The sequence below is a fragment of the Chiloscyllium plagiosum genome, unplaced genomic scaffold (genome assembly GCF_037043375.1).
Source record: "Chiloscyllium plagiosum isolate Xiang-an unplaced genomic scaffold, Cpla_swu_hap1 HiC_scaffold_4, whole genome shotgun sequence".
Classification (NCBI taxonomy): domain Eukaryota; kingdom Metazoa; phylum Chordata; class Chondrichthyes; order Orectolobiformes; family Hemiscylliidae; genus Chiloscyllium; species Chiloscyllium plagiosum.
In genome coordinates, this window is record NW_028270142.1 from 132,622,634 (window position 1) to 132,641,005 (window position 18,372).

The 18,372-nt window shown below is 41.9% G+C and overlaps 1 protein-coding gene across 2 annotated transcripts in view; it reads right to left on the minus strand.

Annotated features, from left to right (window-relative positions):
- Positions 1 to 18,372, minus strand: part of LOC122548766 (piezo-type mechanosensitive ion channel component 2) — a 782,240-nt gene that overhangs the window by 140,030 nt on the left and 623,838 nt on the right. For both annotated transcript variants that reach the window (XM_087986703.1, XM_087986702.1), the window contains exon 27: positions 1,728 to 1,824. In XM_087986703.1, the coding sequence (XP_087842829.1) occupies positions 1,728 to 1,824 (97 nt within the window). The remainder of the gene's footprint in view (positions 1 to 1,727; positions 1,825 to 18,372) is intronic.

An 18,372-nucleotide genomic window follows, 5' to 3' on the forward strand; every position in this document is an offset into this window, starting at 1 on the left:
AAATAAATCAAAATATAATTGTAGAAATAATCAGTTTTCTATTTCTTATGCTAAATTTTATACATTTTTAAAGTTTTCTAAATGCATCATTATTTTTAGTGAAATGTTAACATTCAGGCACATGTGGCCACTTTGCATATTTAAGCAAGGCTAAAACCTTCCCTTTTTATTGATCTGGAGGACAACCAAACCAAGAATTAAAATTCTTTCCAATTTTGGACTTACCAAATTTATAACGTCCAAGCATAGCCTAGCATGAATGTACAACAGATATCATTGTATCATGATAAGCACCAATCCACTATGCCAAATTTAGCTTCAATTTCAAATGAGCATGAACAAAAGTAAATTGGACATTAAAAAAAATTATCATGGAGGCTGATGAATATGTAAAATATGTGATCACAAATTGTGGTGACTCTAAGAAATCTGGTTTATCATAGAAGAACTTAGAAAATTTTTCATTCGCAATTCAGACTCAGAGTATTAGCTTTAGCATTGCAGTAATGTTAACTTATTAGCAGTGGATCAATGATATGACAATGCATAAAATTAATTACTATCCACTTGATAATCTTGTACTGTACAAGCAATGTCAATTTGATTAATTTTGAGGTTAATTTACATAATTCTACATGCAGATATAAAGATTATGAAACTCTTTTACACTTTGCACAGAATGCAACTCTAAGTTTCATCTTGGGATGTGTGTGAGTCCTAAGTTCTGATTTCATCACAGGGTGCAGCTACTGGGCCCAGCATTCACTGTTGGACACAAGCTGTCTGCCAATAGAGATCCTTAGCCCAGGAGGCCATCAGGCAGGGGATTTAGCTGGCCACTTCAGCCCCATTTGGGACACAAAGTGATGCCCTTGACAGACTTGAGGTAGAGCTTGAAGCTTGGAATACAGGTTGGAGAAGAATGGGCAGAGATGGAAGCCACAAGAATAGGAGAGAAAGCAATAGCAAGAAGCAGAATCCAGGACATGTAAGTTACAGTGTGAAAGAGACACAGCCACAGCCATGAATAGTCCAAAGTGAAGACTTTGACATTGGCTATAGAACCAGGAAGAGAAACTGGGGCAGTTATACTGCAAGAGCAAAGAATCCAAGATGCCACAAGGAGAAGAAGATTCTCTTTTTGTCTAGGAGGCAAATCTGGTTCATATGATCAACAGAAATTAGTAATAGGAGCTCCATCAACTGTACTCTGCAGATTGGAATTTAAGCTCTTGACAGAATGCTGGCTATCCAATGAGTGCCCAATACAAGTAGTCTCTCTGCTTTAAGCTTTTCCACTAAAGTGTATAAAGGTTTAATGGCACTAAACTAAAGAATGGAAATGTGTTGCTGGAAAAGCGCAGCAGGTCAGGCAGCATCCAGGGAACAGGAGAATCGACGTTTCGGGCATAAGCCCTTATTCAGGAAACGTCGATTCTCCTGTTCCCTGGATGCTGCCTGACCTGCTGCGCTTTTCCAGCAACACATTTCCAGCTCTGATCTCCAGCATCTGCAGACCTCACTTTCTCCTAAACTAAAGAATCCCAATCTCATTATTTTTGTGCTGTGCGAGTGCTTGACTCTCATTAATGTAAATGAGAAGACATCCTTCACTGTAAACATTTATCTTAATTTGTGGTACTAATTTGCCACCTCAAACATTTTGTAGAATGTATTTCTTTGGTGTAAATATTTTTGTACAATAAAAAACAAAATGTATTACTTACGCTGGTCATAGCCCTTAACAGTACAAACGAGACCAAATGTTTGGATTAACCAACAGCTTTTCAAAATTAAAGAATTGATGTAGGCACATGCTCCTATCTGGAATAGAAATAAATATTTAAGAACACATTTTTAATGTGCTTTGGTGCTCACAGCACTTAAATATGAAATGGTTTCAATTCTTTAAATATATTATAAGTCAACAACAAACCTCTACACATATGATTTGTCTCACATAACACATTGTTTAATTTCTATGCATTGCATTTTTGGTAACCCTCTTCAGCCACTGAGACAATTAATTCTCATGAAATACAATTTTAAGATTTAGTTTTCTATTCATAAGTATTCTGGAACAGGAATATGGACATCAGAGAGAACTCAAGGATTCCAATCAAGAGAATGGGTTGGGCTGTATTAAATATAACTCACTGAAAGAAGAATTGATAGTGAAAAACTGACCATTGATAGACCTCAATGACGGGAGTATACAATCCTTGTAACTTATGCACAGCAATCCAACAGTGCAATAAACAGGTCACACTCAAACAAAAAATCTTGTGTGGTTCCACAGCAGTTTGAAATGTATGTCCACCCCCTTCCTCCCCAAACTGATTATTCAGCACTGGTGAGCATGTTAAGCTGCCTGGCTTTCTGTCTGCGCTAATAAGGCAAGGTAGAAATGCCGTATAAGTTCTGAATGAAGAACATTGCGAAGGCAATGCAGAGATGTTGTGAGTATCCACGTAAGTGTAATGTGAGTGAGAGCTAAGAAAGCAAGCTAAGAAGCCTAAGAGACACATCCAAATAGATATGTGAGACAGGTATATATAACTAGGGATACTGATAGGTCTGATATATAATTAGTGTGGGGAGGGTTCAATTGAAAAATCAAAACAAACAAGAGAGCACTACTGTAACTTTGTGAAGAGGTGAATGATAGTCAAATGTGACAGAAAAGGGGTGAAAATATACACAGAAGAGTGTAACAGAGATTAGAACAAGAGTAAGTAATAACATTAACTAGTCAAGCTTAAGGCTCTTTCTTGAAATGCATATAGCATTTGTGACAAGATAGGTAAGCTGATGGCATAAATAGAAATAAATGACTATGTCTTGATAGCTATTATGAAGATGTGATGACAGGATGATTGAAACAACTCCACAGACACGAGTATCCCATATCTGGGTCCATTATGTGGATGACACCTTTGTCATCACCAAACAAAACGAATTAGAGGAAACTTTCAAGACCATCAATAATACCCTTACTGGCATAAAATTCACGAAAGAGATGGAAAACAACAACAAACTGCCAAACCTAGATGTCACAGTAGAGCGAATAGCCGATGGGGAACTTCAAACGAGCGTCTACAGGAAAACAACACATACGGACCAAATATTGAACTACAGAAACAATCATCCCAATATCCACAAACGAAGCTTCATCAGAACATTATTTCAATGAGCCAACATACACTGCAGCACAGAGGAACTATGCAGAGGAGAGGAAAATCACCTATACCATGTATTCAAAAAGAATGGGAACCCAATGAACACAGTCCACCGATTTCTCAGCAACAAACGCAAATAAGCAGACAGAACACGTCCAGAAAGCCTCACCACTCTCCCCTACATCAAAGACATCTCAGAAATGACTGCCAGACTACTCAGACCTCTTGGCATCATGGTAGCCCACCAACACACTAAAACAGCAGCTAATGAACTTGAAAGATCCTATGCAGACAACAAACAAAACTAACATCATTTACAAATTACCGTGCAAGGACTGTAAGAAACACTACATTGGAAAAACAGGCAGAAAACTAGCCACCAGGATACATGAACATCAACTAGCCACAAAACAACATGACCCTCTCTCACTAGTATCCTTACATATAGATGAGGAAGGACACCACTTCGACTGGGACAACACATCCATCCTCGGACAAGCCAAACAGAGACATGCACGAGAATTTCTAGAAGCATGGCATTCCAACCAGAACTCTATCAACAAGCACATTGAGTTAGATCCCATCTACCAACCCCTGAGAAAAACAGGAAATGACTTCACCACAGGAAATGACATCACCAACCCAAAGAAAACCCAAACATATAAATAGAAAGCAGTGCTTTGCCCGGATGCCCACTAGGTGACGAAACGTCTGGAAGTGAACCTTCCAGCTCAGCGAGCAAACCTACATCCAGAACCTCAACCTGAGCTACAAATCTTCTCCAAACTGGCTAATCTTCTGCAGGTAGCAATCACAACATTATATAATTTCCAACTCAGTTTGAGGGACAGCAACTCAGGTCTCAAACCAGAGTCTTCAACTCAAATAAGATGAGAACAATGAACTGCCTGTGGTTAAAGGCAGTCAATGAGAGTACCCAACCAAACTTAAGTATTACAAAGTGGTGAAAATTAGCAGTAGGCCATACAACTGGGAATTTTTTTATGAACAAATATCCGATGACTAAAAAGACATAAATAAGGAGAAAATTGATTCTGAACGTAAATTGGCAAGGAATATAAAAATAAACAACATCGATATACATAAAAAAGGACAGAAGCTACAGGAAGCGTGGGACCTATGGAGGATGCAACTGGGTAAATGATAATGAGGAACAGGGAGATTGCAGATTATTCACGTAAATATCCCAAAGGTAACAGACAAACAAGCTGTTAATAGGAGGAAAACCCTTCCCATGGTTGCTATTATGATGGACAAATCATTTGACAAACTAATGGGATTAAAGGCAGACAAGCTGCCAGGACCTGATGGCCTGCCTCCAAGTGTTTTAAAGCAGTGATTCTCAACAGTTTTTTGACCACCGCCCCCCTAGGAGCTCTTCTCATGTTCCAGAGCCAACCTTTCAAACAGGGTTAGAACACAAACAAATGGACAGAAAATCATTTATTACTGAACACCAAGAAAACTTGAACATTCCGACATACTGGACAAAACTTAAAAAAAGACTGTATGAAATTAAACATCTATCAGACCTAATGTGATCCTTGAGCTTGGTGCTTTTCTGCAAGTTTCATGATATCGGGCTACAAATGAGATTCGGCATGAGTATTTCATTGGTTCAGGTACCAGGGCCCCCATAAACACTTGGGGCTCCCCTTCTCACAGTTTTCAGTCTGTGGCCCCCTTCAAACGTGCCAACAGCTCCTAAGGAGGCCATATAGCTCCTTTGATAACAGCTGTTTTAAAGGACGTGGCTTCAGAGAAAGTGAAGGTATTGTCCAAAATATTTTAGAATTCATCAGATCCCAGGAGTGTTGCAGCAGATTGGAAAAAGCAAATATGTTGCAGCTGTTCAAGATGGAAGGGAGACAGAAAGCAGGAAATTACAGGCCAGTTAGCCAAACATCTGTTGGGAAACTGTGAAGATCCATTATTAAGGAAGAAGTAGAAGGGCATTTAGAAAAGCTATTGCAAACAAAGGTAACATGAATGTGTGAAAGGAAAGTCATGTTTGACATATTTTCGTGAATTTTTTTGAGGATATTCAAAAATATGTCATTTGAAAATTTATTTCATAAGGTAAGAATTCACACAATTTGGAGTAATGTTGTAGAATGGATTGAGAATTGTTTGACACAGAGAAGACACAGTCAGGATTATAGGGTCATTTTCAAATTTGAAACGTAACTAGTAGAGTGCCACACATTTCAGTCCTTGGGCCCAAATTATTTACAATCTGTATTAATGATTTAGAGGAAGGGCAAAATGTTATACTTCTAAATTTACTGATGATACATAAATAGATGGGAGGGTACATTGTGATTAGGATATGAGAGATACAGATAGATTGAGTGAATAGGCAAAAAGTTAGCATGCCATTAATGTAGGAAAATGTGAGATCATGTACTATTGATAGGAAGAATCAAAGAAGGACTACTATTTAAATAGAGTGTAAACATTTAGCACAAAGTGATCTGGGTGTTCTTGTGCATAAAAGTACACAGGTACAGCAAGTAATTAAGAAGCCAAATGGAATTTTAAGTTTCACTGCTAACTGGGTTTTAAAAATAGGGAATTTTTTACAAGTGTGCAGTGCATTTGAGAGGTCAAATCTGGAGTAGCGTACACAGTTCTGACCTCGATATTGAAGAAAGGATATAGTGACATTGGTGACAGTTCAAAAGAGATACATGAGGCAAATTCCTGGGATGAAGGACTTGATTTATCAAGAATGGATGAACAGAGTAGTCATCAGAGTTTAGAAGAATGAGGTGTGATTGAGCCTGTTCGACCATTCAATAGAATTATATGAACCTGATTATGGCCCTATCCACATACTCTGCTTTCCTCCGAACTCTTGACTCACTTGGAAGACAAAACCTTTCTATTCTAGCCTTAAGCTTTTTCATGACCCAGTCTATACTAGCAGCCATACGAGAATCATAGCATGATAAAATTCAGAAAAGGCCCTTCTGCTAACTAGGTCTGTACTGCCAAAAATATATCACTACCTAAACTAGTTCCACTTTCCTGCACTAGGCCTATAGCCTTGAATATTATGACATTTCAAATGCTCATCCAAATATGTTTCAAAGGTTGTGAGGTTTACAGCCTCAACTAGTGCATTCCAGATCTGAGTAAAAAGGTTTATTTTCTCAAAACCCCTCTAAACTTCTTTCCACTTAAAATTATGTTCCCTTGTTATTGGCCTTTTGACTCAGGGGAAACAGCTACTTGCTATTCACCTTGTCCATGCCCCTCATACTCTTATACACCTCTCTCAGGTTCCCTTTGATGTTCTCTGCTCCAAAGAAAACAAGGTGAAAGTGAGGACTGCAGATGCTGGAGATCAGAGTCAAGATTAGAGTGGAGGTGGAAAAGCACAGCAGGTCAGGCAGCATCGGAGGAGCAGGAAAATTGACATTTTGGGCAGGAGCCTTTCTTCAGGAATGAGGCTGGAGCCTCCGGAGTGGAGAGCTAAATAGAACATAGAACATAGAAGAATACAGCGCAGTACAGGCCCTTGGGCCCTCGATGTTGCGCCGATCCAAGCCCACCTAAACTACACTAACCCACTATCCTCCATATACCTATCCAATGCCCTCTTAAATGCCCATAAAGAGGGAGAGTCCACCACTGTTACTGGCAGGGCATTCCATGAACTAACAACTCGCTGAGTGAAGAACCTACCCCTAACATCAGTCCTATATCTACCCCCCCTTAATTTAAAGCTATGCCCCCTTGTAATACCCGACTCAATACGCGGGAAAAGGTTCATACTGTCGACCCTATCTAACCCCCTAATCATCTTGTACACCTCAATCAAGTCACCCCTAAACCTTCTTTTCTCTAGTGAAAACAGCCCCAAGTGCCTCAGTCTTTCCTCATACGATTTTCCTTCCATACCAGGCAACATCCTGGTAAACCTCCTCTGCACCCGTTCCAATGCCTCCACATCCTTCCTATAGTATGGCGACCAAAACTGCACACAATATTCCAGATGTGGCCGTACCAGAGTCTTATACAACTGCATCATGACCTCAGGACTCCGGAACTCAATTCCTCTACCAATAAAAGCCAGTACGCCATATGCCTTCCTCACCGCACTATTTACCTGGGTGGCAACTTTCAGAGATCTGTGTACATGGACACCAAGATCCCTCTGCTCATCCACACTACCAAGTATCCGACCATTAGCCCAGTACCCCATCTTTTTGTTATTCTTCCCAAAGTGAATCACCTCGCACTTAGCTACATTGAATTCCATCTGCCACCTTTCTGCCCAGCTCTGCAGCTTCTCTATATCCTGCTGTAACCTGCCACATGCTTCCTCACTGTCAACAACTCCTCCGACTTTCGTATCATCCGCAAACTTGCTCACCCAAGGGGTGGGGGATGGGGCTGGGGAGAAGGTAGCTAAGAGTGCAGTAGGTGAATGGAGGTGGGGATAAAGGTGATAGGTTGGAGAGAAAGGTGGAGCGGATAGGTAGGAAGGAGGATTGGTAGGTAGGACAGGTCATGGGGACGGTGCTGAGCTGGCAGGTTGGAACTGGGGTAAGGTGGGGGGGAGGGGAAATGAAGAAACTGGTGAAGTCCACATTGATGCCCTGAGGTTGAAGTGTTCCGAGGCAGAAGATGAGGCTTTCTTCCTCCAGGTGTCAGGTGGTGAGGGAGTGGCAGTGGAGGAGGCCCAGGACCTCCATGTCCTCGCCTGAATAGGAAGGGGAGTTGAAATGTTTGGCCACAGGGTGGTGGGGTTGATTGATATGGGTGTTCCGGAGATGTTCCCTAAAAGCGCTCTGCAAGAAGGCGTCCTGTTTCCCCAATGTAAAGGAGACCGCATCGGGAGCAATGGATATAGGAAATGACATTTGTGGAAGTGCAGGTGAAACTTTGACGGATGTGGAAGGCTCCTTTGGGGCCTTGGACGGAGGTGAGGGGGGAGGTGTGGGCACAGGTTTTACAATTCCTGCAATGGCAGGAGAAGGTGCCAGGAGGAGATGGTGGATTGTTGGAGGATATGGACTTGACCAGGTCACAGAGGGAACAGTCTTTGTGGAAAGGAAATAGGGGTAGTGAGGGAAATATATCCCTGGTGGTGGGGTCCATTTTTGTAAGTGGCAGAAATGTTGGCGAATGATGCAGTTTATCCAGAGATCGGTGGGGTGGGGATCGTGGGGTTTGAGGGTGGAGGTGCTGGACATGGATGAGATGCGTTGGAGGACATCTTCAACCGTGTGGGAGGAGAAATTATGGTCTTTAAAGAAGGAGGCCATCTGGTGTGTTCTGTGGTGGAACTGGTCCTCCTGGGAGTAGATATGGCGGAGGCGGAGGAATTGGGAAAATGGGATAGCATTTTTGCAGGAGGTAGGATGGGAAAAGGTGTAATCCAGGTAGCTGTGGGAGTCGGTAGGTTTGTAAAAAAAATGTCAGTGTTGAGTCAGTCATCGTTGATGTAGATGGAGAGGAGGTGTCAGAGATGGTCCAGGTGAATTTAAGGTTGGGGTGGAATGTGTTGGTGAAGCTGATGAACTGCTCAACCTCCTTGTGGAAGCACGAGGTGGCGCTGATGCAGTCATCAATGTAGCAGAGGAAGAGGTGGTAAGTTACACCTAGTGCACTCTCAGCTACCTTCTCCTCAGCCCTAGCCCCCTCCCATTTATCTCTCCACCTTGGAGGCTCCCAGCCTCATTCCTGATGAAGGGCTTTTGTCAGAAACATCGATTTTCCTGCTCCTCGGATGCTGCCTGACCTGCTGTGCTTTTTCAGCACCACTCTAATCTTGACTCCAAAGAAAACAATTTGAGCTTATCCAGCCTCTCTCCATGGTTGAAATGCTTCACCTCATAGAACATAGAACAGTACAGCGCTGTACAGGCACTTCAGCCCACAATGTTGTGCTGAGCATTTATCTTAATCTAAGATTAACCAAATTTACACACCCCTTAATTTACTGCTGTCCATGTGCTTGTCCAACAGTTGTTTAAATGTCCCTACTGCCTCTGAATTCCACACACTCACCACTCTCTGCATAAAGAACCTACTTCTGACATCTCCTCTATACCTTTCCCTAATACCTTTCCCTACACTCCTTGTGACAGCCATTTCTGCCCTGGGGAAAAATCTCTGGTTATCTACTCTACTTATGCCTCTCATTACCTTGTACACCTATATAAAGCCACCTCCCTTCTTCTCTCCAGTGTGAAAAGCTCGAGCTCACTCAACCTCTCTTCATAAGACATGCCCTCCAATCCAGGCAGCATCCTGGTAAATCTCTGTACCCTCTCTAAAGCATCTACATCCTTCCTAATAATGAGGCAACCAGAACTGGATACAATATTCAAGTGTGGTCTAACCAGGGTTTTAGAGAGCAGAAGCAAAACCTTCTGGCTCTTATCTCAATCCCTCTGTTAATGAAAGCCAAAACACCATACACCTTCTTAACAACCCTATCAACTTGAGGCAATTTTGAGGGATCCATGTACATGGACACCAAGATCCCGCTGTTCCTCCACACTGCCAAGAATCCTGTCTTTAACCCTGTATTCAGCATTCAAATTCGACCTTCCAAAATGAATCACTTCACATTTATTCAGGTTGAACCCCATCTGCCATTTGTCAGACTAGCTCTGCATCTTGTCAGTGTCTTGCTGTAGCCTGCAACAGTCCTTGACTCTACCTACAACACCACTGACGTTTCTGTCATCTGCAAACTTACTAACACACCCTTCCACTTCTTCATCCATGTCATTTATTAAAATTACAAAGAGCAGAGGCCCAAGAACAGATCCCTGCTGGATACCATTAGTCACTGACCTCCAGGTGGAACACTTTCCATCCACTACCATTTGCTGTCTTCTTTTAGCCAGCCAATTCTGTATCCAGACAGTGAGATTTCCCTGTATCCCATACCTCACTTTCTAAATGAGCCTACTGTGAGGAACCTTATCAAATGCCTTACTGAAATCCATGGCACAGTGGTTAGCACTGCTGCCTCACAACTCCAGAGACCTGGGTTCAATTCCCGCCTCAGGCGACTGACTGTGTGGAGTTTGCACGTTCTCCCCGTGTCTGCGTGGGTTTCCTCCGGGTGCTCTGGTTTCCTCCCACAGTCCAAAGATGTGCAGGTCAGGTGAATTGGCCATGCTAAATTTCCCGTAGTGTTAGGTAAAGGGTAAATGTAGGGGGTATGGGTGGGTTGCGCTTCGGCGGGTCGGTGTGGACTTGTTGGGCCGAAGGGCCTGTTTCCACACTGTAAGTAATCTAATCTAATCTAATCTAATCTAATCTAATCCACTGCTTGACCTTCGTCAACTTGTCTTATCACATCCTCAAAGAACTCAATAAGGCTTGTGACGCATGGCCTGCCCCACACAAAGTCATGCTGATTATCTTTAATCAAACTATGTTTTTCCAAATAGTCACAAATCCTATCTCTCAGAATCCTTTCCAGTACCTTGCTTACCATAGACATAAGACCTACTGGTCTGTAATTCCCAGGAATTTCCCTATTCTCTTTCTTGAACAGAGGAACAACATTTGCCTCCCTCCAATCAGCCGGTACCATTTCCATGGAGAGTGAGGATATAAAGATAATCGCCAGAGGCACAGCAATCTCATTCCTCACATCCCATAGTAAACATATCTGGTCTGGTCATGGGGATTTATCTGTCTTGATGCTTCCCAGAATTTCCAGCACATCTACTTCCTTAATATCAATCCGTTTAACCCTATTAACCTGATCCACCGTGTTCTCACTATCAACGAGGTGCCTCTCTCTCCTGAATACTGAAGCAAAAAACTAATTTAGGGCCTCCTCTACATCTTCAGACTCCAGGCACAAGTTCCCTCCACTATCCCTAATTGGCCCTATCCGCTCTCTGATCATTCTCATATTCCTCACGTATGTGTAGAACAACTTTAGGTATTTCTTAATTATTCCCGCCAAGGCATTTTCGTGCCCCCTCCTGGTTTTGCTCTGTCCATTTTTGAGTTCTTTCCTAGCTACCCCGTAATCCTCTAAAGCTGTGCCAGATCCTTGCTTCCTCAACCGTAAATAAGCTTCCTTCTTCCTTTTGACAAGAAGCTCCTCTGCTCTTGTCATCCAAGGCTCCTTCACCTTAGCATTCCTTACCTGTCTCAGTGGGACAAAGTTATCCAACACTCACAACAACTGCTCCTTAAACAGCTTCCACATATCTGTTTTAAAACCCTGGTAAATCTCTTTTGCACCCTACACAATCCATTCACATTCTTTCAAGGGTGTAGTGACCAGAACTACACACAGTAAACCAGCTGTGGCCTAACTAAAGTCATGTATACCTCCAACATATGACCTCCCTGCTCTTATAATCTATGCCACAACTGACAAGCACAAGCATCCTATATGCCTTAACTACCTTATTAATCTATCCTGTTGCCTTCAGCGATTTATGGACAGCCTCCTAAAATCCCTCTGTTCCTCTTGCCATTCACTGAATACTTTCTTATTTTGATCCTTCTTCCAAACTGCATCACCTCACAATTTGTCAGGGTTAAATTTCACTTGCCATTGATCTGCCACCTTACCAATCCATTTATATACAAATTCCTCCTCACTGTTAACCAATCGACCAATCCTTATGCCATCTGCAAACTTGCTCATCATGCCCCTCACATTTTCATCTACATCAATTATAAATATCACAAAAAATATGGGACCAGAAATAATCTCTGAAATGCCATTACAACCAGGCTCAAGTCACACAGACTTCCACCATGCTCCTCTGTCTCCTTTCACATAGCTAACTTTGGATCCAACTTGGCAACAAAATGGTTCAGAATGGTAACAGAACAAATAAACATTAATAGATGGGAACTCCATTTATAGGATAGGTGCTGTTTTACTTGGCAAGAGAGAGAATTCCCAGCTCACCACCCACCGAAATCCCAATGTAACAGAATGTGGAAATATTAGAAGAACAGAAATAAAAGATACATGAACAATCAAATAAAGAAAGCTGGACAGCCGAAATCAGGAAACAACAAAAAACGAGAAATTCGACATCCTTGGATTATATGAAATATGGTGGATCAGGTGACTTTATGTGTGAGGAAATGAAAATGATTTCATCAGAAGAGAAAAAAATGAAGAGTAGTATTTCAATCAACATGGATGCAGGAATATGTGAGAGTGAAATTAAATATGATTCAGATACATCAATGCTCGTGGATAACCTGTGAATGTTACTACCATTCAAATATATATGCCTACAAGTAAAAATCCAGATGAGGAGGTTGATGAAAAATGACAGAATGGAAAAAAAAATGAATTGAATGTGAGTGAAAAGCCCTATTGGATCATGGGAGACTCGAACAATCATGTGGGGATCAGTTAGAACAGATGCATAATCCTGTGAAAGTGGAAACGGTAATCCAGCTAAAGAAGACTGCAAATAGAATACACAGAAAACAATGGTACTTAGAGAGACAGAGGGAAAAAACAAACAAATTGCAAACAGAATTTGTAACTTGGGTTAATGAAGCACTAGCTCGGAAGCTTAAGAATACCACCAATATGAATCAGTAATGGAAACATATGAAAGAATCTGCCAAGGAAGAGAATTAAGTAGCATGTGCTTTTAAGGTAACAGGATGTAGAATCCATGGGTCATGATGACAGTGTTGTAAAAGATGAAAGAAAGAAAAAATGAGAGAATATCAGTAATAAGAAGTTAAGCTGAAATACACAAACAATAAGCAAAAAGATAAGCAGAAATGGCATGAGAACAATAGTTTAAGAAGCAGTCAGGTATATTTGAGGAATTGGATTGACAAGCACAGATTGACTCAATGTATGAAAAAGCAAAGGAGATTTGTGTTACTCATTATAAGGGACTAAAAACAACAGCATGAGAGTGTAGACACTGATGAGGTAAGAAAAACAATGCAAGCACCATTTTGAAGAACTATGTACAAAAACTTGAAATAAGACTACAGGCCATGAGACCATAAAAATAGGTGAAAAGGCAAGTGGTGAGAGTGACACAGACGGATAGAGATAAGTTAAGGGTGTGAGCAAAATCTTGGCATATAATGTGGAAAAATGTGAGGTTATGCACATTGGCAGGAAGAATAGAGGAGCAGAATATTAATTGAACAAAGTAAGATTGCATAAAGTTACAGAACAGAGGGAATTGGAAGTCCTCATGCACAAAATGTTAGCCTCCAAGTTCAACAGGTAATGGAAAAGCAAATAGAATGTTGGCCTTCATTTCAAAGAGAATGGACTATAAAAGTAGGGAGATTTCACTAAAGCTATAAAAGGCACTAGTCAGACCATTGCTGGAATACTGTGAACAGATTCGGACACCTTCTCTAGAGAAAGATATACTGATGATGGAGGCAACCAGAGAGGGTTCATTAGCCTAACACTGGGTATGAAGGGACTGTCCTATAAGGTTGAGTAGATTGAGCCTTACTCATTGGAGTTTAGAAGAATGAGAGGCAACCTTATTGAAATAGGGGACTTATAAGATGCATGCAGAGAGGTTGTTTCTCCTTGTGGGAGGGTCTAGGATGAGGGTCTCAGAATAAGGGTCGAACATTTAAGACAAAGATGAGGAGTTTCTTTTCACAGAGGGTACTGAATCTGGAAAATGCTTAACTGCAGAGGGCTGTCTAGGCTGACAGACAGAAGAAGGGCCTGTGCCCGAAACGTCGAATCTCCTGTTCCCTGGATGCTGCCTGACCTGCTGTGCTGTTCCAGCAATAAAGTTTCAACCAAGACAGATTTTTAATCAGTAAGGGTTTATAGAAGAAAGGAAGAAAAGTGGAGTTGAGGATTATTAGATCATCCCTTAATTCACTAAATAGTGCAGTGACCTTAATGGGCTAAATAGCTTACTTCTGCTCCTACATCTTATGATCTTAGTCCTTAGTCAAGTCAAGGTGGACTATGGTCAGCTGGCACAGTACACTTGTCTGGTAAACCTTTGTTGCACTCTCTGTATAGCCAGAATAGCGCATATCTGAACCAGGTCTATTATATAAAAGGTCCATGTAGGGGCATCTTACTGCAGTCCTCGGTAGAAGCCTTTTTGTTGCATTTTTTCAATGACAACTGTTATTTGTGTGTATTGTAACTGCTGATGCATCACACTACTAAACAGCTGCTTTATTTTTGATATTCTCCATATTGCCTCTTTGGAACCATCATCAATGTATCCATACACAGAGCTCATTGTCATCACTGTGTTCACTGTGCTATGTGCACCACAAAAATGGTTAAGGTACACATCCATCTAGAAGCCCAGGGCCAGCAGTAGTCTCCAGCAGATGTGTAGCAGCCTCCTGATGCAGATTCCAGTAAAAGCTGTCCTCATGATGAGATGAAAGTACAGAGGGCTCATAGATGGAAAGAATAGCAATCCTTCAAATATGATTTTTCCATCATTTGATGCTAATAATAGCTAGTCTCTTCAGATTCATTCTTGTACCGTAGTCACAGTAAATGAAGCAATGTAAATATATATTGACAAATGTGATATCCTATTTACAATGAAGTGGCATCCATGCTATCTATGTTGCTTAGAAGGTTTTCCTTTTCCCTTCCTTCCTAATATGTTTAGGTGTAATGATGGGTCCTCAAGTGATGTCAAGTAAGCCTTCCCTAAAAAAGGACTTTTGGTCTTAGTGCTTTGGGCAAATGACTCTGGTGACTTGATAGTCCACACATTTTGAGAATGCCTTGGCCAAGTGCAGGCTCACCCTCCTTGGCTTGAGTTTCCACAGGGTTGAAGGTCACAGTCAGGGTTGAGGGCCCAAGTATCTCTGGATGTCTCAGGAGAAGATTACTGAGAGACCTGCATGTGGATTGCCTTCCAGCTGGGTTTCAACTGGAACTTCTCCGTATCCATGTAAGGAAGGAACATCTGGAGTGAGTTCAAGGTCCTTTGATCCCTTGTCTTGTCGTAGATACTGAACACCAATGGCTAAAAGAATGGAGTGCAGATTTGTACACATACCTAGTAAACACTGAATCAGCAATGAAATAAAGAAACAGCAATATGTATGCAAGCAAAAGCCAGCACAGTATAGATGGCCACTGGCGGACATCTACTGCCATCAATCTAGCTTCCTGAGTGTCTCTGTCAAACCTGTCTGCCACTCCTGTGTCAGACTGTGCATTTTTAACAAGCTGTTAATGGCTAACCCATGAGATCATCATCTGCCTGGGGCTGAGCAGTTGCCTAGTCTCCAGCAATACTTCCACTGCCTGCTCCTGGACATTCTCTCCTTAGCCAGCTGTCGATTATAGCTGTACTGTGCGTCAAGGTGTCATTATTTGAGCAGGTGGATGGCGGAGAAGCTAGCCTTGCTGGTACTTCTTCTGAAGGCCTATGGCTCCTTCCTTAGAGGCAGTTCAGGAAATGATAGCTGGAGGAATTGGTCTCTGTGGAATTTGTGAAATAGGGCTAGAATATTCGTGTGTTAGGAATACATTCAGTATCTTGTTAGTGAAAACACCACTTGTGTTGCTACTGTAAACAGCTGACTTTTTCTGCTGTTCAAATTCTTGAGGTACTGCACTTTTCCAGGATATTTGGAATCTGAGTATACTTGCTAACTTATCCACACTCCTGTTTCATTCAATTTAAATGTTAACTTCCTTATACTTCGATATTTCTTGTGGATTGTCCTGATGAATGCAAGACAAAAACTTCAAATAATGTGTCTTTTTTCAAGAGTATTCAAGATATATTTGAATATGCAGTCAGCCGTGGTGAGATGGGGAGTGATGACAAAACATTTGCAGCAAAGCACAGAAAAAGGATAACAAAAGCCAAGAGAAATACTAGCCACAACAGGCATTAGAGTCATAGAGATATACAGCATGGAAACAGACCCTCTGGTCCAACCTGTCCATGCCGACCAGATATCCCAACCCAATCTTGTCCCACCTGCCAGCAACCGGCCCATATCCCTCCAAACCCTTCCTATTCATATACTCATCCAAATGCCTTTTAAATGTTGCAATTGTACTAGCCTCCACCACTTCCTCTGGCAGCTCATTCCATACATATACCACCCTCTGCTTGAAAAGGTTGACCCTTAGGTCTCTTTTATATCTTTCCCCTCTCAATCTAAACCTATGCCCTCTAGCTCTGGACTCCTCCACCCCAGGAAAAAGACTTTGTCTATTTATCCTATTCATGCCCTTCATGATTTTATAAACCTCTACAAGGTCACCCCTCAGCCTCCGAAACTCCATGGAAAACAGCCCCAGCCTATTCAACCTCTTCCTGTAGCTCAAATCCTCCAATATCCTTGTAAATCTTTTCTGAACCCTTTCAAGTTTTACAATATCCTTCCAAACGGAAGGAGACCAGAAGTGCATGCAATATACCTAAAGTGGCCTAACCAATGTCCTGTACAGCTTCAACATGACCTCCCAAGTCCTGTACTCAATGCTCTGACCAATGGCAGGAGTAGGCCATTCAGCCCCTTAAGCCTGCCCCCACCATTTAATAAAATCATGGCTGATCTTCCCAAAGCTTCAATTCCTCTTTCATGCCAGCTTCTCATTGCTCTCAATTCCCTGATGTTTCAAAAATTGAAGTCCTTTTTAAGTACTTTCGGTAATCTATATTTATGAGCCAGACTTGCCTTCAAGCCTAAATCTCCCACTAACTGCAGCCACACGTGCTTACACTGCTAAGATATCACAGGATATTCCAGCATCCCTGGCACTGGTGTCACCTTTAAAAGACCATTGGTCAAACAATGCTCTACATAGTTTGTGACCTTTTCCCTGAACATGGCAGACAAGCAAAAATTGACATCTTGCTTTTTAGAGAGAGATCTAGAGATTCTGTTGGATGCAATAGCAAAGAGGAGGGATATCCTCTTCCCACAAGACCGGCATAGGAGGCCATGACTCCAGACTCTACCATCCTGGTCCAAAGTTGTCACCCGAATCAATAGAAATTCAGCAGCCTGAAGAAACAGTGTGTGAAAACAGTCATTGACTTCCTCCACTCTGCCTGGGTAAGTGCCACCATCGCCTCTCTGCTACCTTGTACTCACTCTATCTCTGCTACTGCATACACCCTCCACCAAGGCTCATACTCTACCACTCAGACTATTGCATGCAACATCTTCCGACTTTTACTCATCCAATTCCCAGACATCACTAACCCTGGATGGCTTCAATGTTTACTTATAGTCTACCATTCTCACTTCTGCATCAACATCTTCTTTTATTATTACCAATCCAATTCCTCACACCACCAACCTTACATGCCAGCTGCACTGTCTACTTGCACACCTCACCACCTTTCTTCCACCTGTACTGGCAGTTTCAGCATTTTTATTTCACTCAATTCTTTCCTTTGTCTCATTCCCAGAGAAAACAGGCAACAACTGGGCAGAAAGAGCCAAGACAAATTGCAGGGTGCCAGACATTTGGATCCTCACCTTCTAAGCAGAGACATTCCTGAACCTGATCCCAAGTGCTCCAGTGGTGATACCCAAACCCCTGAACTGAAGCCACAGGCTATTCTTGAATTAGACTTGGGTTCTTGCCTAGGTGCCCAGGCTGAAGTGTGATTTCTTTGACTTGAATTGTCATTTAGTTAATGCACACTCCATGTTTGCTGCATATACACATGACACAAGTGAAAGATTGACGTAACATTGTACCATATAGCAACATGTCCACTCCCTTGACTGATCACTGCCAACAACTTTGACAAACCTCCTGATTTGATTGGCACCATATCCGCTGCCACTCTTTTCACCACGAACACTCAGAAGCAGCAGTGTGTACCATCTACAACATGTCCTACAGAAATTCACAAAGTAACTTTAAACAGCACCTCCCAAACCCACAACCACTACCATCTAGAAAAGCAACAGCAGTGCATAAATGGGAACACCACCACCTACAAGCTCCCTTCTAAGTCACTGATTATCATGACCACAAAGTATAATGCTATTCCTTTGGTGTCACTGGGTCAAAATCTTTGAATTCCCTCTCATACATCATTGTGGGTGTATCTGTATCAAAAGAAATGCAGGGGTTCAAGACATCAGGAGCAACTAGGGATGGACAAATAAATGCTGGCTGAGCCAGCAATTCTCACGTCTCATGAATGTAAACAAAACTCTGGCACCTGTCACACAACACAAC